Here is a 20,273-nt window from a genome sequence, read left to right on the forward strand (position 1 = left end):
ATTTTTATTGTTTCTGTACCATCTACCGTACCCTTTACTTCCTTCCTTGCTTCCCTCAATAACCGTTCACTATCACCGCTATGATTTCCATTAAACCCATCAAACTTACTATGAACTGATTACTGTTTATGGGTATTATCAATTGTAAGCGCTTACCGACTCTACCTTAAACTTCCAGAATCATCCATGAGAGATGTTCGTACATGCAACAATGAATCACAATGGATTTATCCACTCATGTCATATACCCGCTTACAAATTACTACTAACATCTACAACTTCATACTTATAGATTAAATAGATAGATTTATATTTATTTATTTTTCACTTTTTAAATTGTTGTATTTACTTTATTTTTTTTGTTCTATTTTTTAAACCGTATATGAATAATGTTAATGATATCATTCATATACATATATATCTTATATATGACATATATCATAGGTCTTAGAGAACATTTTCAAATAAATAAAACCATTTGTCAATTACACCAAATAAAAACAAACATAAACAATATCAATTCATGACGAAAGAAACAATGATGAATATAAGAAGATTCGAAAGCTAATTAACATTCTTATTTCTTAATATCACTAATTTCTTTTTCTAATTTAGCAATGGTTTCCTTTTGTTGTTGTAATTTTTCTTTTAAAGCTTTTAATTGTTCAGCTTCATGTTTTTTAATATAAAGATTTTCTTGAGCTTTTTCCTTTTCAGAAAATGAATCATTAGCTTGATTAATAGCACCTTCAGTTAACGCAATTCTAGTGGTGGAAAAGGCTCTGATTGATAAAGCAGAGGTACGTCTGGCAACTTGTGATAACATTGTGATGATGGGATAAAATGTGAATATATTCAATTGATTGATTGAAAGGAAGGAAGAAGTAATAATTTAAGGATTGTTTTTTGATTTTGATTTTTGATTTTATGGGGCGAAGATGAAATGTTTTTTGGTGCACCCTCCATTTAAACAATGATCGAAAACCTTCATAATAAACCTTCCTGTATATAACCACACAATAACGTGATTTTATTGGATGATTTACACTATAGTATATAAATAACTACTAATAGATGATGCTACCTTTTAAACTTAAAAACATTGTAATTAATAGATGATGGTTAAAGTTATCTAACTTTTGATAGGATATGATTACATTTAATAATAATAAAATATTGTTTATTTTTTATATATACAAGTATGCAAAGAGTGGGAATAATGAAAATACAAGAGGGATGGATCTCTTTCTTCTTATAAGATTCTAGATGGAAGAGTTATATTATGTCTATTAGTTGAAGCCAATAATCCACAACATCTAGCTGTTTTAATCGCATTAGCTAATTTCTTTTGATTTGTAGCATTACACCCTGTTAAACTTCTTGGTAAGATTTGACCAGTTGATGATAAATATTTGGATAAGATTTCAGGATATATATATAAAGTTGAAGGATCAATACCTGATTTTTCAAACGGATCTCTTAAAGATTTAATTGATTTTTGAACATGTCTCTTTTCAATATCATGTTTTAAATTTGAAAAATCAAATGGTTCATAAATTTGACCAAATTCAAAGTTTCTAGTATACATAGGATTAATGTTTAATGGAGGTTGGTTGGTTTCTTGAATGGATTTAGTCATACCAATCACTTGTTTGGTAATTTCCGATGTGGATGATGAATTAGATGAATTATTTATCCAAGCTTTATCACTTTTCATTTCTGGTTTAGAAGGTCTGATTGATTCTTCATTGTGTAAAGGAGTGAAATGGGAAAAGGTACGGATTGAACCGATGGTATTGGTCTTGACCAATACCATTAGCCTCCTACTTATAACTGTAGATGACATGATATTATTTTGTAGTTATTTAATATGATCTTTTAAGATATTTCATACCTTCTTATTATTATAAAATTTTTTTAAATCTCCAACGAGAAAAAAAAAAGAGCAGTGAAAAATAATCACATGATTCGTCACATGACTGAATTTTTTAAGGAAGGAAATTATATAAAGGACCTTTATATAATAAGCTAGAGAATGATGTAATAGAGATACATTAAGTATCAGTTATGCCTGTTTTCATAGTTAAGATTACATAGCATTAGTTAGTACTCAGTAGTCTTAGTAATCAACTCTTGTTCTATAAATTAATATCATCTGTCCATTGCTTAACTATCATTATTATTACCATAAGGCTGTTCCACATAGTTAAACTCGATTTCAGCATAATAAAAATTTCTCTCAACGACCAAAAAAAAAATAAAAAGAAATCAAAAAAAAAATTATTAATCCATTTCATTTCCATCAAAAGGTCAACTTCAAAGTCCAGTTTCAAAGTATAGATTTCAAACCATTCCATCATATATCATCGTTTCAGAAGGTATACATAGACAGTCATACACATCCACGTATCTCTGATCTTATCTTATCCCATCATCTCACACGTTACGTCGTCTGAACCATCTTCAACACCCTCTCCCTAGACCTTCCAACCACTGTTTTCTCACTTGAAATCTAGAGTCTAGTTCCGCTTTCAAATCACATCACATCAAATCAAATTAAACAACCGTAACATTTCATATCATATCACAACTATCATCCCCATTAAGTTATTCCATTTGCATTCCACCTTATTTATTCTAGATTTCCTTTTCCATTTATTTACTACTTAATCATACACTAATAATACTACTAATATATTCAATATGGGTGAACGAGGACCAGATCAATGGTTAGAACAAATCAAAAAATGTATCGCTTTAAGCGAATCAGATATGAAACAATTATGTGAATTAGTTAAAGAATTATTAATGGAAGAATCCAATATCCAACCAGTTCAATCTCCGGTAACTGTTTGTGGTGATATTCATGGTCAATTCCATGATTTATTAGAATTATTCAGAATTAGTGGTGGTTTACCTTCTAATGATAATCAATCTAATTATATCTTTTTAGGTGATTACGTTGATAGAGGTTATTTCTCATTAGAAACTTTTACTCTTTTAATGGTTTTAAAAGTAAAATATCCCAATAGAATCACTTTAGTTAGAGGTAATCATGAATCAAGACAAATTACTCAAGTTTATGGATTCTATGAAGAATGTTTAACTAAATATGGTTCACCAACCGTTTGGAAATATTGTTGTCAAGTATTTGATTTCTTAACTTTAGCAGCTATAATTGATGGAAAAATTTTATGTGTTCATGGTGGTTTATCCCCTGAAATTAGAATGTTAGATCAAATTAGAGTGTTATCAAGAGCTCAAGAAGTTCCTCATGAAGGTGGATTCTGTGATTTAGTGTGGTCGGATCCTGATAATGTCGATACTTGGGCTGTATCTCCAAGAGGTGCCGGTTGGTTATTTGGTTCAAAAGTAAGTCGAGAATTCAATCATATTAATAATTTAAGTCTAATAGCAAGAGCCCATCAATTGGTTATGGAAGGTTTCCGTTATCATTTTAAAGAAAAAGATGTGGTTACTGTTTGGTCAGCTCCAAATTATTGTTATAGATGTGGTAATGTTGCAAGTGTTATGAAAGTTGATGAAGATTTAGAACCAAATTTTAAAATCTTTAGTGCTGTTCAAGATGGTGATATCACTGTTAAAAATAATGCTAATAAACAACAAAGAAGTGATTATTTCTTATAAGATAATGACTCACTTTCATGGTATGATGTTTTCCTTTCCCTTTCCTTTTCCATTTTCATGACATAGATCACTTCTCCTTTCCTTTCCTTACTTTTCCTCCTTCATTTGTCAACGAATATAAACTAATTCTTTCTATCTATCCTCACTTTTAATTGACAATAATGAATTTATGATAAATGTTTCCCTCTCCCTATTAAATTTTTGTTCTCATTTTGTTTTTATTATTTATTCTCTTTATATACTTATCACCTATCTCATTCTTTAAAATTATTTCTAATTAATTTGTATAATGTTTAATTTAATGAAAGTTCATTGTAATTTATAAAAATCTACATGTGTGTCGTATAAATTTCTGAAGTTTATATTTCTATTATACAATGATGCTAAAGAGTTTACAAGTTATGAGTTACTTACTTATTTCTTTCCCTTTCTTCTCTTACGTTTTATACCAATTATTTTCTTCACATCTTCACTAAGACCTGATTTTGGTTTAGCATGATCGGCATCATTAGGTTTGGTTGCTGGTTTCCCTTTATTCATATTAACCTTTTTAGCTGATCCTTTTCTACCTTTTTTATCCTTCTTATCATCATAATTACCTCTTGGTCTTTTATTATCTCTTTCACCTCCTTCATCATTTCTTGATCTCTTTCTTGATCTACCTTCATCATCTTTTCCATTAGGATCTCTTTGACGGGATTGGAATACTTTTTCACGTCTTCTTTTCACAACTTGAGCATTTTCAACCGCAAATTCAACAATCAATCTTCTTTTATTTAATCCTTCTAATTGAGCTAATTTAACTTCATCTTCAGTTAAACCTTCAACAATTTCTTCAGTAGTAACTTCATGAGCATTCATCCATCTTAATGCCATCAAGGCAGCCTTATGATCTCTGAATTCAACAAAACCATACCCTCTACTTCTACCTATTTCTCCGGTACCTTTAACTTCAAATATAACTTTAGCTTGTTTCACCACACCCTTATGTTTTGATGATTTCTTTTTAGCATCTTCTTCATCTCCTTCAGCTGCTACTTCACCTTTCTTTGGAAGTGGATCCAATTCATTCATATCTTGTTTGAATTTAATCGATCTATTAACTTCTTCTTTCGATAAAGGTTGTCTTTTTTCTTCTTTAACTTCAGTAGCGAATTGAACCACAGCTTTACGACCTAAAGCTTTTAAAGCTTTCGAATTCATAGCTCTTGGTAAATTTCTAATAGCCAATCTAGTGAATGATAAATGCAAGGATGGATTCTTGTTCAATTGTTGAACACGTAATTTATATGATTTTTCTCTGATTTCTAAATCAGTCTTGGAAATAAATTGAGCTAATTTGGAATTGGTGGTGATTCTACCTTCATTCAATAAGAATAAATTACGTTTATCCTTTTCACCAGGAGCTTTTCCTAATACTTCTTTTCTCTTTTCTGAATTTCTTTCGGCTAATTTATTAGCTGATTGTCTATCGACAGAAGATGCAATGGATAAGATTCTACCTTGATAAACATAGGCTGGAGAAACATCATCAGCAATTAATAAAGAGGTACTGGCAACACTTGGAGCATTATCCAAACATTGATTGAAAGCTTCTTCAGTTTCAAAAGCAACGAAAGCCGAACCCTTGGATAATCCAGTTTCTTTATCAACGACAGGTAAGGCATATTTAACAGGACCAAATTGAGTGAAATGTTCAGCTAAAGTTTCGGAATCGGCATCATAGGGTATGTTTCTGACAAAGACGGAGAATGCTTCTTGTCTGTTACTTTTCTTTCTTGGTGCTTCTTCTTCTTCTTCTGCTGGTTCGTCTTCTTCTAGTTCGGCATCAGAGTTTATTTCATTAAGGTTATGGAATTCTTCTTCATCTTCTTTGGCTTCTTCAGTTTCTTCTTCATCTTCTTCGTCTTCTACTTTAGTTTCATCTTCGTCATTTTCTTCTTCTTCAACTGCTTCGTCTTCCTCTTCTTCTTCTTCATCATCATCTTCTTTAACTTCTTCCCATTTAGACTTTTCTAAAGCTAAATCGACAGCAACTTCTCTTCCATCAATCTTTAATCCGACACTTTCCTTAACTGCCTTTTCAGCAGCAGCTACCTTTTTCATAGTAACAAAGGCAAATCCACACATTTGTCCTCCCTTTTTCTTTGGAATATAAGCATCAAAAACAGCACCATATTTAGAAAAGATCTTTTTCAATTCATCTGGTTTCTTACATGACCAAGGTAAATTACGAATAATCAATCTTGCTCTTCTCTTCTCTATAGGAACGATTTCTTTAGTTGGTTTTTTAGTTTCAGTTTGAGGAGCGTTTCTATCTTTACGTTCTCTTCTTTTGGCAATATCAACTCTTAATAATCTTCCTTGAAATTTGGCTTTTCTACTTTCTACCAAAGCAGTCAAAGTATCTTCTTCTTCAGTGAATGAGACAAACCCAAACCCTCTTGATTTTTGTTCATTGTCATTAACGATAACGGCATGTTTAACAGGAACGAATTGTGAAAAGAATTCAGATACTTGATCTGAAGTAGCTTCAAATGGGATAGAACGAATAAATAACGTTTTTCTATCTAACCCATCTTCATCTTGTTTATCAGTACCTTTAACAGCAACAGCAACTTCAGCTATAGGTTCTTCTGGACTAGCTGACATGGTCTTGTTATGGTGGTGAATAACTATCAATATTCCATCTATATCCATACTAAGTTTAAATTTGAAAATTTATTTTTGAACTATGCAGTCCGTCCCATCTCTGCTCAGAATGCTACCATAAAAAAAAATTAAAGTGTGCGAAATATTACCCGGCACAAAACACGTATAAACATCAAAATGTAAACATTTAAAAATCTGGGGACAGACAGATACCAGTTTGATTTGAACCATTATAGATTATCGAGATAGATATATAGGGAGAGGATGAGTTCATTTGATACGAAAAAGTCAAATATACTACCGAATACTTATATTCCAGTATTATCAAACAAAGTATTCATCAATATCCTACTGCGATTGCCCAAACTTTCCTTAGTGGAATTCCTACAAACATGGCCCAAATTGATCAATACTCAACCTCATATCGATAAAGAGAACTCTCACCATAATCAAAATACATACAACCAGATCGTCATTAAAGATGGGAAAGAATTAAAACGAAATTTGGCAAGATTACCCAAACGGAAAGTCATAGATAAGATCATATTTCAATATTGGACTAAAGGTTTAAATTTATTACAATTATCCCAACTTGATTGTCAACTTATTGTCGACCGTCCTAATTCCTTCTATTGGATCAAGTCTACCGTTAAGGATAGTTTTAATAGAGAAGTACCGATCCTGCTTGATCCTCAGAAGTTTCTTAATTCATTGGTGCAAGATCTTAATTCATTATATTTAACTTATATTTATATTTGTAAACATCCAAGTTTGCCATCAGTTATTATCCGAGTTCAATTATTTGATTTACAAAGTATAAACCATACCACTAACTCAATCACAAAACAACCTCATATTGTATCTCATCGAGCTCATTTCATTGCTATACCGTTAAATTCACCTCATATAATGCATTCGGTAGGAAATGATATAGTGACGAATCTAGTCTTACAAGCCGTAGAACGGAATTTACCTCATAATCCTCATAATTTATTAAAACTACATACTGAAGAGAATCAAACTCCAATACGATCACTCGAGTCTATGCATGTTTTGAATGGGAATTCTAGATTTGGTAATAGTCTTGGTATTTGGACCCCATATGCTGATGGAACTGCAGATGCTTTACCTTTACAGCCAGTTGAAAAACATAAAACATTGAACGGTGATGAAGATGAAGTTAATGGTGGGGATAATGGGGACTCTTTAGAGATGAAAAGGTTAAAGAAAATAGCGAATTTAAGATTTAAAGGTTCAAGTTCAGGAAACTTTAAGTCATCTAAATTTTATGACGACGTTAATGCCAATCCTAGGAAAAGAAGAAGATTATTAGAACAAGAGAATCTTGATGATGATCTGAACCATGCTGACGATAATATAATAGTAAATGAATTTGCTTCGATTGCACCCATATCATTTGCTGAATTTATCATTCAAGAAAAAATCAATGATCAAGATGATTCAAATATATCTATCAAATTCAACGGAACCGATATTTATGCAGGTTTACATGAATTATCAGTTCTAACTGCAGATAAAGACAAGATGATTTTAAATCCTTCCCAAGTTCCTAATTGGTTAACTGGAGAAGAAGGTAACAACAGTGGTATTATAAAAAATTCAGAATTCATTAAATCGTCAACTTCTAATTCTACTTTTAATAACCTAATTTAGCTATATACTCATTAATGGAAGTTTTAACTTGATCATCAAGATTATATTTTAATAAATCTCGTAATATTCTTACATCTTTAACTTTAAATGCTTCTTGACCTGCTAATTCATAGTCTTGATTCTTAACAAAGTATTTCACTCGTTCAGAATAATCAATATTAGTACAATTCTTAATATAATTAGTAATATGATCTTTTGGACCTCCATATTTGAAACAAGCTTCTACGAAAGGTTGAAATCCAATAGGGGATTTAACATTGGCAATATCATTTATATCAGTAATGAAACCATATAATTTCTCAAACTCTTTAGCTGAAGCATACGTCTCAACCACAAGATTCCAATACTTTTCGGGAGTGACTTTAAAATCTTTGACTATCTTTGCGGCTGGTTTTAATTGATTCATACCGATTAATCTTACTAATATTGATGATATTGCTTTATCATTATAGAAGTTAGTTAAGTAAGTTTCTCCAAGTCGTTTCTGAAGTTCTAAAATATCAAGTTCATGTTGATATAATTTATTGATTCTTTTAATATTCGATCTATTGATTGATTTTTGTAATCGAGATTTATAAGACTTATAATAAGATTCATCAGTATCATCTGCTTCTTCAATGAATATTTTCAATTTCGTATTTGATAATTGTATAATTTTATCCTCTTGTGTATAATATGCTTCCAATGTATCTATATCATCCTTTCCAATACCATTTATCCAAAGGTTTCCAACCAATTCATCACCGATGAAAAGTCTATCAGAAACAATTTCACTTTCTTTGATTTCATTTTGATTAAGTACTCTGAAAAACTGTGAAAGTGTAAGCGTATCTTGTAAATACAATAATATGATTCGAGATAAATCATATTCACCACTTTGAATAGATTCAGTCAAGGCCAATTCCAATTCTTCATATTTCAAAAATTGTAACATCTTTTGCTTTATCGAAGGTTCCAATTTAATTAATAACTTACACAAATTAATCCTACCTTCTTCATAAGCTACTTGAGAAATCTTTTCCATTGAAATAGTATTGACTGATGTGTCGTTGGTTAATTTCTTCTTAACAAGATCGAATAGCTCAGCATCAGATGAGTTAGCTTCCTTTCTAATCTTATAACAACACCAATGTACATATACTAAACTCTTGAGATCAGTTAATTTTAATGATTCAATTACTTTTATAGCAATCAAATGTAAATCTCGTCTTAACAACATTAAGATAACTTCTTTCCAACCAGCTTCTAAGATTTCATTAATGGTTAAAAAGATCCCCACTGAAGACGATCTTAATTGATTTAATACTCGGATTGTATTCAAAGTATTCAAATAATCATCACTGTTATAATAACCATCATCATAATACGCCTTTCCAAATGAAACCGCTTTCAATATTTTCTTTTGCCAGAATGGATTGAATTCTTCTAATGCCACTGTTAAACAAGTTTTCATAGCAGTTAGTAATGTGCCATCCGCTTTGAGCAAGGAAATATTGGTATCAGCCTTAGAAGAATGGACAGCTAATTTATCAATACAATCTAATAAAATACTAGCAGGATGAGATGAACCGATTTGATACAACAGAATAGCTGAATCCAGGGCTCTAGAAAGGAATTGAATTTTGTTAGAAGTGATTATTTTAAGACCATCTGATTCCGTTTTTAATATGGGAATGACATAGCTTAAATCTTGATCATCGGTCACAATTGGGGCAGTAGTATTTCCTCTTAATAATCTATCTAGATCAAATTCATCTTCATTTTCATCTTCTTCTATAAGATCATAATAGTGAGATATTGACAGTTGACCTGGTCCAATTAATTTAATTTCATCTCTTAATGATAAAACTATAACGTCACCTCCACACCATGCTATCTGATAAGGTATACTTGATTCATCTGAAGTATTATATTCCAACAAGATTCTATCAAACTTATTATTGATAACATATACTGTTGAAGTCTTATCATTGAATAAACATATCAACTCACCATTAGGAGATGGGGAGACGGATGTGAAAGGACCATCAGTTAATCCTTGATCTATCAATTCATAATTATTAAATAACAATTCCACTTTACATACAATAACTGTATCCTTATAAGAGATCAAAATATCATTCGTAGTGGAAGTGAAGCATATATTATGAATCTGGGTCAGATCTAATGATTGTAACGATATTTCATAATTGGTGAAAGTATTCAAATCACTGATGATTATTCTTTGAGATTGTCGTATCACAAGATAGTCCTTCCAAAGCTTAACTTCCAATACTTGGAATACCTCTTCAGTTTCATTATTTTCCAAGTCAGTGATATAATGACCATTGTTTGAAACAGTAGAGCTATCGAATTGACTCGATAAGTTCTCGAGTTTAATGATATTTTCAGTATAATCGTATTCATTGAAAGTTGTCTTAAAGTCCAGATAATACCTATATCTATTATTATTGAAAACAAGGCACAAATCTTCATTTCTGAAATGATAATCAACTATATGATCTTCAGGTCGATTGTTATATACGATTGACCAAAGTTTATCTCCACTAATTGAATAAATTTCGATGATATTAGGATGGGGAACATGTTTTGATGATAATGCTAATAATGTGGTTTGACCTGAAATGGCAACCTTATAATCAGTATAAAGATTTGCAATTGACCAATTCAAATTATCATAGCATGAGTTGAGACTATAGTATATATTCTGAAGATTTAACCAACTTGAACTTGGATTGGATGGCATGATTGTCTTGGTTGATTGACCATACACTTTAGCTTAAAATGTTAGGCAAGTTAAGATTCATTTTCGTTTTAAGCGCAATCGCGTAAATCAATTTTTTTTTCAATTTCAAATCACTTTCTTCTGCTTGGAATAAGAAACAAAACACGTAAAGAAGTCATTACAGAGAGGTTAAGATGGATTCAGAAGTTGAATATGTCACTTTGGTGTCAGCTGATAATCATAAATTTATCATTTTAAAAGAAGTAGCACTGATTTCTTCAATGTTGAAGAGTAGTCAAGGTTTTCAAGAAGGTGAAACTGGGAAAATCCTGTTAGATATGGATGGTGATATTTTAGAATGTATAGTAGAATATCTTTATTATCATTATAAATATAAGGAGCAAGCTGAGACTGGTGATATCCCTCAATTCAATATTCCAACTCATTTGGCTTTAGAGTTACTTGTGAAAGCTGATTTCTTAGATATTTAAAAGGTACCCCAAATGAATGTCCATAATAATCTCGTTCGTTAGAAGGGATTTCAGGGCTGCAATACAGGTCAACTTCATATGAATAATTTAGAAGATTTATGGTCGATGATGGCACAGGTTACCGTCTACATTTGGTCAAATTCGTCATATGGCCGAGCCTCATTAGCATCAAAGGAACAAGTATTGGCACACTTTAAGGAGAGGTAATGACGAATCAAATCAATTTCCAGTGTTTTATTTATTGATACCAAACATGATAATTGATTCTATGTATAGAGCAATCAAATGTAATCATAGGCTATTCAATGTGCTTATTTGAGTATGAGTAATCATCCAGTTAGCGTCTCCAGTTCCGATCTAGATGTTCCATTAATATAGTTTTTCAGCTTAACTGTAGATATATGTATATAATGTAATCTTAGATATCACGGTTTGTCAGTTTTATATACGAATAAGCAAATACCAAGAAGTATCATAGACAAACAGCAAGAGTTTTAATCTAACCGTTATGTAAACATCTTCAACTGTATTAGTAACACTCCACATAAGGTCAATAAATTCTGTGTGATTGACATAATGAACTTGGGCAATATTTCCTAAGTAACATCGATGATGCAGTCTAGACTATAATAGCTAAGCTAGATTATGTGTGGTTGTTGTGAAGTAATATTAATTAAGAACTGGTAACAGGGAAGGAACAAAAAAGATGGTAGCTCCAGTCCTGCATGATAATTTGATAAGGATAAAAATAAATATCCCCAAACTTTGTCTTGTCATTTGTGGGAAAGGGGATATATGACCAGTAACACATTCCAAGAGGTTATAGAATTAGATAAAATCATTTTCAATCAAGAAACCAGATAGGTGAAATATAGCTAGAAAACAATCATGGGTGTGTCGTTATTGGATAACCTACAATCCGACATCGATATATTCAATAAGTCAGCTAATGATAGTCTCCACAATTTATGGAATGAATCAAATTCATTCTTAAACGAATTGAAAGGGTTTGAACAATCAATCATCGATAATGACGACTTTGAAGTGACGAAGCTTGAAAAGTTAGGTGATAAATGGTATAAGAATTCAATCAATGAACTTAAGTTATACAACACCGCCACCAATAAGTTTCTGAAAGCTATTAATAACCCCAAGGATACTATTGATTTAGATGAAGCTTACACATATCCATTAAATTTGAATAATTTCCCTGTAACACCAACATCCAAAGACAGTACTAATCATGACTTTAATTTGAAATCTATTAAATTGGAAAACAGAGAAGAATTGATAAAAGCTATCATTATTCATTTACTTAAGGTTGGTCAATGTGATATTGTTAAGGATATTGTTAAGGAGTTACCTCCTAATTCAAAAGTTGATATTGATGAATCCTTACTTGAAAAGTTTGAGTTATTAAACAAGATCGTTGATGATATTGTGGTTAGACATGATTTACAAAGAGTATTACAATGGTTTAAAGATAAGTATAAGGAGGATGCTATCCCTGGTATTCTTAATACACCAATTATAGCTCCATCTAATATTGAATTCAAGTTTCATATGTTACAATTTGTATTGCTTTTAAATACCACCAATGCTTTAGATGCATATTTATATTCGAAAGATAATTTTTCAAAATTCATTAAGGAATACCTCTATGGGATTTCACCATTGATGACATTGTTATTAATCAATGTCAATCCAAACCCTGAAAAGTACGTCAATGACAAAATGTTAGGAGAATTAGTTTCAAAGTTAAGACATAGTTTTAATTCAGAAAGAGAACGTAAAAAGACTAATCAAGAAGAATTTAAATTTGTATCTGAATTATTGGATAATTTCCAAACCATTCATCAAAACCAAGCCATGTTTGTCAATATAGCCAACGAATTCATATCTGAATATTGTAAAGATTTGAAATTATCGAATGATTCATCTTTATTCCAAAGTATTTTAGCAGGTCATATCTATTTACCCAGTTTCTATAAGTATAATCAAATTCAATCCAAATTACCTACTACTATCATCAATGATGGAGATGATAAGAAAAATGAAGTACAATTGGTTAACTTTGAAGCAACTTATCACTTTGACTTACCATTTCAATTACCAGATTCAAATAGATTTATATTCAATTATCATCCTATCTTTATATGTCCAATATCAAGAGAACAATCGATTCCAATAACTGAAATATCAGAAAACCAAGATGAAGAACATAAGAATAAGAAGAAAAAGAGATCATATCTCGACTCCAACAATTCCAGTAACAATAGCTCTGGAGCTATTGCCAATCCAGTGGTTGTTCTCAGTCAATGTCAACATCTTGCTCTTAGAGAAAGTGTATGGCATTTATCTAAGAAGGGAACAGAGATATTCAAGTGCCATTATTGTTACAAGAAGCACAAGTTTTCCGATGTTACAGAGGCGTATTTCATCGATTTATAGGGTTTATAGAATTAGGTTTGTATTATAGGTTTTAAGTATACAAAGGATTATATCAATGCAAAAAATTTGCGAAGGCTTCACTTGCCTGAAAAATAAAAAAAAATATTTTTGAGCCTATGTATCAAACCAGAAAGACAAAGAGATAGTAAAAGGTCTGGGAGCAAACATACGATGGGTGACAAGAGTAATGGGAAGTCTGAGACATTATTGATAGAGGAAGAATCCATATTGGGATACCCTTGGATTCCGATATACGAAAAACCAGTGAATTTTGATGCAAATCATTTTGAAACTGCTATGTCAAATTTAATCAAACAACCAAATATCAATTCAACTGTTATAATGAGAGCAGACATCTTAACGGAAAACATCTACGATCCTGAAAAGGGAGATACCAAGTTTGTCAGTAAACTTGTGAATCAAATGCCTGAGTTCCCATCATCTGACGAATCAGCCATACTTAAACGAGATTTGACTGATGTGACTTTACGATCCATTCCATCATCTCAAGATGATCAAAACTTACATTTGAAACCAAAATATGAAATCATAAGGCGAATCATACCGAGAAATCCATTCAAAGATTATATCATTAATCAAACGTGTTTAGTACTAGCAAATGGTACTGAAAGTGTATTGGTTGTATATATACCTCATATCTCCTCAAAAGAAGAAGTCCCATTTTATTTACCCGAAGTTTATGGAGTAGGGATATTGTATCATAAGAAGTCATTATCAATTCATTATTTACCATTTGGATATCAAGGTGAATCAAAAGTGGAATATAACGCCTTAAAATCGTTAGATTCGGGAAATAGAGCCATCAGAATCGCATTGAGATTATTGGAAACATCATATAAACATTCTAATGGAGTTATGGCAGGGTACGAAAAGAGAGTCAATCATGATATGATTGTTCCTAAAATTGCATTTCAAAACAGATATATCAGTTTAAAAAAGAAATATTCTTCTGATTTAGTTAATCTGTGGAGTGAAAGTACTGATCCTAAGAAGCATGTATTTGAAGATCTTGCCATAGCTGCATTTTTAATTGAATTCTGGAAGATCTTATATAAGGAAGATGAAGAGTTTGAATTCAGAGATTTAGGATGTGGTAATGGGTTACTTGTATATATTTTGAATAATGAGGGGTATAAAGGGATTGGTATTGATGCCAGAGCTCGAAAATCATGGATAGGATATCCTGAAAGTGTACAAAACAATTTAAAAGAGCAAATCGTCATCCCAAGCATATTATTAAAACCTCACCCAGCTGTTGCTAAAATGGCTCCCCATCTTAAAGATAATGGTCGATATTTTCAAATTCCTGATTCACCTTCATCATATTATTCATCAGCCAGTTTACTTGCTTCTGACAAAGTATGTACTATGGAAGATTTCCCTAAGAATACCTTTATAATTGGAAATCATTCTGATGAATTGACGTGTTGGATCCCTCTTTTAGGGTATCCTTTCATGGTTATTCCATGTTGTTCTCATTCTGTGTCAGGTATAAAAGTAAGATTCACTCCAAGAAAGAACTCTCCATCAAGCAATTCTACATATGCAAGTCTTGTAGATCATGTGGAAGACTTATCTATCACTATGGGGTGGAATGCTAAAAAGGAAATGTTAAGAATTCCAAGTACTAGAAACGCTGCTATCATTGGAACTGAAAGAAGTATCATTGAAAATGAAGAATCTTACCAAACTAGACTATTAGACATTCTTGCATTAGAAGGAGGTACTGAAGGCTGGGTTGAGAATTCAGTTGCCTTAATGAAAAGACCACCTAGAAATCATTAGATTTAGATAATTAGATATATTATAATGTAAATAATTGCAACTTTAATTATGTCCTAAATAGGCAACATTTCCTGTACATAACCCATCTAACACTAACACGAAAAAGAAAAAATTAAATTGTGATAAAATGGACCTTCCATTTCAAAAATGGAACTGGTCATACTAGTTAAGCTTGCTCATTGGATTGTTTAAACGTACTTAAAATGACTGGTTCATCATCACAATTCCAACAGCTTGAGAAACTTGGGGAAGGTACCTATGCTACTGTTTACAAAGGAAGAAACCGCACCACTGGTACTTTGGTAGCTTTAAAAGAGATTAATCTTGATTCAGAAGAAGGAACTCCTTCCACTGCTATTAGAGAAATATCATTAATGAAAGAATTAGATCATGAAAATATAGTTTCATTGTATGATGTGATCCATACTGAAAACAAACTTACTTTAGTTTTTGAATTTATGGATAAGGATTTAAAGAGATATATGGAAGTTTATGGAAATCAAGGTGCGCTTGATTTAAAACTTGTTAAATCTTTCATGTTTCAATTATTGAAAGGGATAATGTTTTGTCATGATAATAGAGTATTACATAGGGATTTAAAACCTCAAAATTTATTAATCAATAATAAAGGTGAATTAAAATTAGGTGATTTTGGTTTAGCTAGAGCTTTTGGAATTCCATTTAACACTTTCTCAAATGAAGTTGTTACTTTATGGTATAGAGCTCCTGATGTATTATTGGGTTCAAGAGCTTATACTACTTCTATAGATATTTGGTCTGCTGGTTGTATCTTTGCTGAAATGTGTACTGGTAAACCATTATTCCCAGGTACTGCCAATGATGATCAATTAATTAAAATATTCAGATTAATGGGTACACCAAATGAAAGAACTTGGCCCGGAATCTCTCAATATGCTAATTATAAAAGTAATTGGCAAATATTTGTCCCTCAAGATTTAAGATTGATTGTACCAAATTTGGATTTAATGGGATTAAATTTATTACAAAGTTTATTACAAATGAGACCAGAAGCAAGAATAACGGCAAGACAAGCATTACAACATCCATGGTTCCATGAAATCACACAACCAAACTCAATGATACAACAACATCACTTGGCTGATCCATATCAACAGCAAGTACAGCAAACAGCAGACTATTGATCGGGCCACTTAATTCTAATTCTAATTTTCTTTTATAAATAAATATATTATGAATAAAGATATATACGAAGGTTATCACTATATACACTTATCATGAATTTCAATTATCTTGTAAAATACTAAAATTAGGATTCTTACTATAGCTCATTAAAAATCGAGCAAGACTATGATTCTTAAGATCAAAGACACATTGCCATAAATCATCCAATGGGTATTTCAATTTATCATAAATTTCCAATACATTAAACAAAGCACCTATAATATCCTCCGAAATAGATTGTCCCAAGTAATTAACTCCATAAGACCTACAGTCTCGATTTTCATAATAATCATAAAGTCTAAACACCTCATCTATCGGTGGTATGCCCTTGATTTCAAGAGAACTGACATTACTCAACAAAAATTTCGTAACCCCCCATAGTGAGATATCAGTGGTATCAAAATCTTTATTTTGTAAGTTCCTAAAGGTATTGGCCAATACTCTGTTAACATCAACGTAAGTGAAATGATGAATCTTATTTAAACTCACCACTAATTCAAATTTCCTTCGTGAATTAATCCCTTTATCATACATACAGTCTTTCAATTCCCGTTCATTGAATTTGTTTGATAGATTTTCAGTCTTAATGTCTATGTCTTCATCATCCTTATTGTATTCTGGTAAACCTTCATTACCTTCCAATATCGTCTCTTTAAGTTCAAATTGCGGAATGTTCGATCCTTCGATTGTCGTAGTCGGCATTTCATAATTGGAATCTTGTAATTTCTGGAGCCAATATGATATGCTCAGAAACATCACCTTAAATGCTCTTAATCTAAATTTCGTCTCTCGATCTATTTCTTCCAAAGTTAATATGTCTAAAAAGTCTCCTGAAAGGGTATTCCCACAATTTGGTATCATCACCTCATTAAAACAAATTGATACTAATTTTTCTGAATTGAAATTATTCGTTAATACCCCGTCTGATAATGCATATCGTACACATGGTAATTGACAAGTAGATATATACTGCCGTATTTTTTGTAAATTGTCTGTGACAATCTTCATCATATCAGGTCCCAATCCGACTCCTATAACCTCAGGATCGATTTGAGCAATATATGATTCATAGTAATTTAACTTCCTTTCTAGTAAATCAAAGTCAAGTCTTGTATTTAAATCCACTAAATACCAAGTTCGTATCATTCGAATAATTATTGATAGATTGTCCCATTTATCTTCAATCTCTGAGTAAGTTGGATTGAAATGTAATATTTGATAAAGTCTCTTATTGACAAACGGTAAGTTGTTACGAGGTTTAGAAAGAATGTAGATATCATATAAGATATTTGGAGGGAACCTTTCTAAGAAACTAATATCTTCCTCATCTTCTTCAATACTAGTAGATTGTCTTAGCGATGATGATATGGATGAAGTTGCAGGGGTCATTTTAACTGAATTTGGGTCTGGTGAAGCTGTCCTACTTCCAATTTTCCTTCTTTTCAAGGACCTCCCATGCTTTATAAACCCCATGTTGGCCCTTGTACTGTAATACCACAGATTTTGGTGCTGCTTACTATAAATGAACCGTAAATTTTGATTACATCAATAATATTTTTTTTTTCTAGGTGATGCAGAAGGGGTTGCAACATATTTTGCGTGAAGGTTTCTCTCACTACGACGATTTTACAATTATTAGACTTTTCATAGCAAAAATAAAACTTAGATTTATATATATATAATAAATAAAAATAGATAGACTAGAGTTTACCGTGGTCATGGAATTGATCTTCAGTAACACCAGCACCCATAGCAGCAGTGGAAGTAACACCAGCAGTAACCATTCTTAATAATCCATCAATATATTCAGCACCAGACCATTTTTGATGCTTAACAACTTCAACACCTTTTTCAATTTCTGGTTGTTGAACAGTTTGACCATAAGCTCTCATACCAATTTGAGAGTATTTGTTGGAGAAATCATCAACAGCTAAAGCAGTGGTATGTAAACCAGCTAAAGTAATGAATTGCCAGACGTAACCTAATTTACCTAATCTCTTTATATAAGTTTCTTGTTCATCAGCTGGCATGGCTTTATTCCAATTGAATGATGGAGATAAGTTATAAGCTAACCATTGATCTGGATAAAGAGATTTAACCCCATCAGCAAATTCTTTAGCTTGAGCGTAATCTGGTAAAGCAGATTCCATCCAAATTAAATCAGAGTATGGAGCAAAAGCTCTACCTCTCATAACAGCACATTGAGTTCCACCTCTGTATCTGTAGTAACCTTCTCTGGCTCTTGAAACATCCCAATTGAAGTAAACATCTTTACCAGTTAATTCTTTAGCTAATTTTCTAGCTTCTTTATTAGAAGCTAATGATAATGGGTTAACTTTATCGGTAAATTTCTTAATTAATTGAGCTTTGTTTGGATAGTTACCAGCATTAATAGTGTCAATAACAGCTTCATGGAATAATTTTAAGCCAGCTTTTTTAGTCCATTCAGCTTCAACAGCAGCTAATTTAGCACCAGTAAGACCTTCTTGTTCAGCTTCATGCATAAGAGTGGCTAAATCTGGAGTATTTGGGTTGGTAGAACCAACAATAAAGTAATGATCTCTATGATCTATGGTTGAAGTAATTAAAGTAGCAGCTTCAGAATCAGTTCTAGCGACACATAATAAATCAGAACCTAAAATATCAGCAGAAGCTCTAATAGCAACTAATCTATTAATATGTTCTTGAACAGGAACTAAAACTTTACCAGCCATATGACCACATTTCTTGGTACCTGGAGCTTGATCTTCAATATGAATACCAGCAGCACCTCTTTCAACAAATAATTTAGTTAATTTAATAATAGCAGTAATACCACCATGACCAGTATCAGCATCAGCAATAATTGGTCTCAAAAAGTCAGTATAAGGTAATTTAGCTCTTTCAGCTTTTGATAAACCTAATCTTTCTTCTCTTTGTTTTCTATCATGGAATAATTGAGCAAACCATAAATGTTCAACCTTGTTTGGAACGGTATCCATAGGATAATCAGCTAAATCTGGAGATGGTTCATTTGAAGTAGAAGCAGTAGAAGAACATTGCCATCCTGAAACATAAATACTATCTAAATATTTAGCCATTTGAGAAACATGAATTGGATCTAAAGCACCAAAAGTAAAAGAAACAGTCTTTTTTGCATCATGTTCTTCTAATAATTTGAATAACTTTTTAGCTTGGTTAGATGAAGGGTATTCAATCTTTAAAGTACCTCTCTTCTTAGCTATATCTTCTGGAGCATAAACTCTCTTGGTCTTTCTCCAACGGGGTTGAGACCACCATTGTTTAAGGTCTTGGACTTGATCTTGGAAGAATTTTTCTTCTTCGTCGAGGTTAATAGCGGTATAAGGCATTATTAAAAGTTACTAGCTATGATGAATATAAATAAACTAGAAAAAGAGAGATTTCCTACAAATGTTCAATTTTTCAAAAGTGGACAGAGTTAGTGATATTTATACGAATGATGAAATTTAAATATCATGAAATAATTTAAAGGACTACCCCAGATTTAATTCGTTCCGTTAATCCAGTATGTATGCAGGACACTCCCAATATAAGCACGATAAAACCACCTCGGATAGAAGGATTTTTTTGGCGATTACGATTGTATGTATGTAGCCCTTCGT

General features: G+C 31.7%; 11 protein-coding genes across 11 annotated transcripts; 6 read left to right on the forward strand and 5 right to left on the reverse strand. All coding sequences in view use genetic code 12, as the record gives it.

The window, feature by feature from the left end:
• Nucleotides 1-1,252: 1,252 nt before the first annotated feature.
• DFJ63DRAFT_334781 (mitochondrial 37S ribosomal protein bS18m) lies at nucleotides 1,253-1,846 on the reverse strand (the record flags this gene model as incomplete). Its single annotated transcript, XM_064908096.1, has 1 exon — nucleotides 1,253-1,846. One exon carries the CDS (start codon nucleotides 1,844-1,846, stop codon nucleotides 1,253-1,255), a length of 594 nt encoding a protein of 197 aa, XP_064762560.1.
• A 429-nt stretch (nucleotides 1,847-2,275) lies between these two features.
• On the forward strand, nucleotides 2,276-3,855 carry SIT4 (type 2A-related serine/threonine-protein phosphatase). The gene has a single exon (XM_064903214.1). The coding sequence runs from the start codon at nucleotides 2,704-2,706 to the stop codon at nucleotides 3,646-3,648; it is 945 nt and encodes a 314-aa protein (XP_064762561.1). The 5' UTR covers nucleotides 2,276-2,703; the 3' UTR covers nucleotides 3,649-3,855.
• A 207-nt stretch (nucleotides 3,856-4,062) lies between these two features.
• On the reverse strand, nucleotides 4,063-6,300 carry NOP4 (mRNA-binding ribosome biosynthesis protein; the record flags this gene model as incomplete). The annotated part of the gene is made up of 2 exons (XM_064904921.1): nucleotides 4,063-4,650; nucleotides 4,687-6,300. 2 exons carry the CDS (start codon nucleotides 6,298-6,300, stop codon nucleotides 4,063-4,065), a joined length of 2,202 nt encoding a protein of 733 aa, XP_064762562.1.
• A 264-nt stretch (nucleotides 6,301-6,564) lies between these two features.
• Nucleotides 6,565-7,934, forward strand: CHL4 (Chl4p; the record flags this gene model as incomplete). The annotated part of the gene is made up of 2 exons (XM_064908097.1): nucleotides 6,565-7,866; nucleotides 7,905-7,934. 2 exons carry the CDS (start codon nucleotides 6,565-6,567, stop codon nucleotides 7,932-7,934), a joined length of 1,332 nt encoding a protein of 443 aa, XP_064762563.1.
• A 23-nt stretch (nucleotides 7,935-7,957) lies between these two features.
• On the reverse strand, nucleotides 7,958-10,720 carry VPS16 (tethering complex subunit; the record flags this gene model as incomplete). The annotated part of the gene is made up of 1 exon (XM_064904911.1): nucleotides 7,958-10,720. The coding sequence occupies one exon, from the start codon at nucleotides 10,718-10,720 to the stop codon at nucleotides 7,958-7,960; it is 2,763 nt and encodes a 920-aa protein (XP_064762564.1).
• Nucleotides 10,721-10,893: 173 nt separating this feature from the next.
• On the forward strand, nucleotides 10,894-11,190 carry ELC1 (elongin C; the record flags this gene model as incomplete). The annotated part of the gene is made up of 1 exon (XM_064905005.1): nucleotides 10,894-11,190. One exon carries the CDS (start codon nucleotides 10,894-10,896, stop codon nucleotides 11,188-11,190), a length of 297 nt encoding a protein of 98 aa, XP_064762565.1.
• An 888-nt stretch (nucleotides 11,191-12,078) lies between these two features.
• On the forward strand, nucleotides 12,079-13,641 carry DFJ63DRAFT_334787 (ubiquitin-protein ligase; the record flags this gene model as incomplete). The annotated part of the gene is made up of 1 exon (XM_064908098.1): nucleotides 12,079-13,641. One exon carries the CDS (start codon nucleotides 12,079-12,081, stop codon nucleotides 13,639-13,641), a length of 1,563 nt encoding a protein of 520 aa, XP_064762566.1.
• DFJ63DRAFT_114072 (tRNA (uracil) methyltransferase) lies at nucleotides 13,411-15,549 on the forward strand. The gene has a single exon (XM_064903230.1). The coding sequence runs from the start codon at nucleotides 13,813-13,815 to the stop codon at nucleotides 15,445-15,447; it is 1,635 nt and encodes a 544-aa protein (XP_064762567.1). The 5' UTR covers nucleotides 13,411-13,812; the 3' UTR covers nucleotides 15,448-15,549.
• Nucleotides 15,549-16,660, forward strand: PHO85 (cyclin-dependent serine/threonine-protein kinase). Its single transcript, XM_064903225.1, has one exon. The coding sequence runs from the start codon at nucleotides 15,651-15,653 to the stop codon at nucleotides 16,608-16,610; it is 960 nt and encodes a 319-aa protein (XP_064762568.1). The 5' UTR covers nucleotides 15,549-15,650; the 3' UTR covers nucleotides 16,611-16,660.
• Nucleotides 16,661-16,710: 50 nt separating this feature from the next.
• Nucleotides 16,711-18,039, reverse strand: DFJ63DRAFT_312564 (uncharacterized protein; the record flags this gene model as incomplete). The annotated part of the gene is made up of 1 exon (XM_064905994.1): nucleotides 16,711-18,039. The coding sequence occupies one exon, from the start codon at nucleotides 18,037-18,039 to the stop codon at nucleotides 16,711-16,713; it is 1,329 nt and encodes a 442-aa protein (XP_064762569.1).
• A 252-nt stretch (nucleotides 18,040-18,291) lies between these two features.
• ICL1 (isocitrate lyase 1) lies at nucleotides 18,292-20,058 on the reverse strand. Its single transcript, XM_064906935.1, has one exon. It carries the CDS (start codon nucleotides 19,998-20,000, stop codon nucleotides 18,351-18,353), a length of 1,650 nt encoding a protein of 549 aa, XP_064762570.1. The 5' UTR covers nucleotides 20,001-20,058; the 3' UTR covers nucleotides 18,292-18,350.
• Between the last annotated feature and the right edge of the window lie 215 nt (nucleotides 20,059-20,273).

Source organism: Scheffersomyces coipomensis, assembly GCF_036884675.1.
Source record: "Scheffersomyces coipomensis strain NRRL Y-17651 chromosome Unknown DFJ63scaffold_3, whole genome shotgun sequence".
Lineage (NCBI taxonomy): Eukaryota > Fungi > Ascomycota > Pichiomycetes > Serinales > Debaryomycetaceae > Scheffersomyces > Scheffersomyces coipomensis.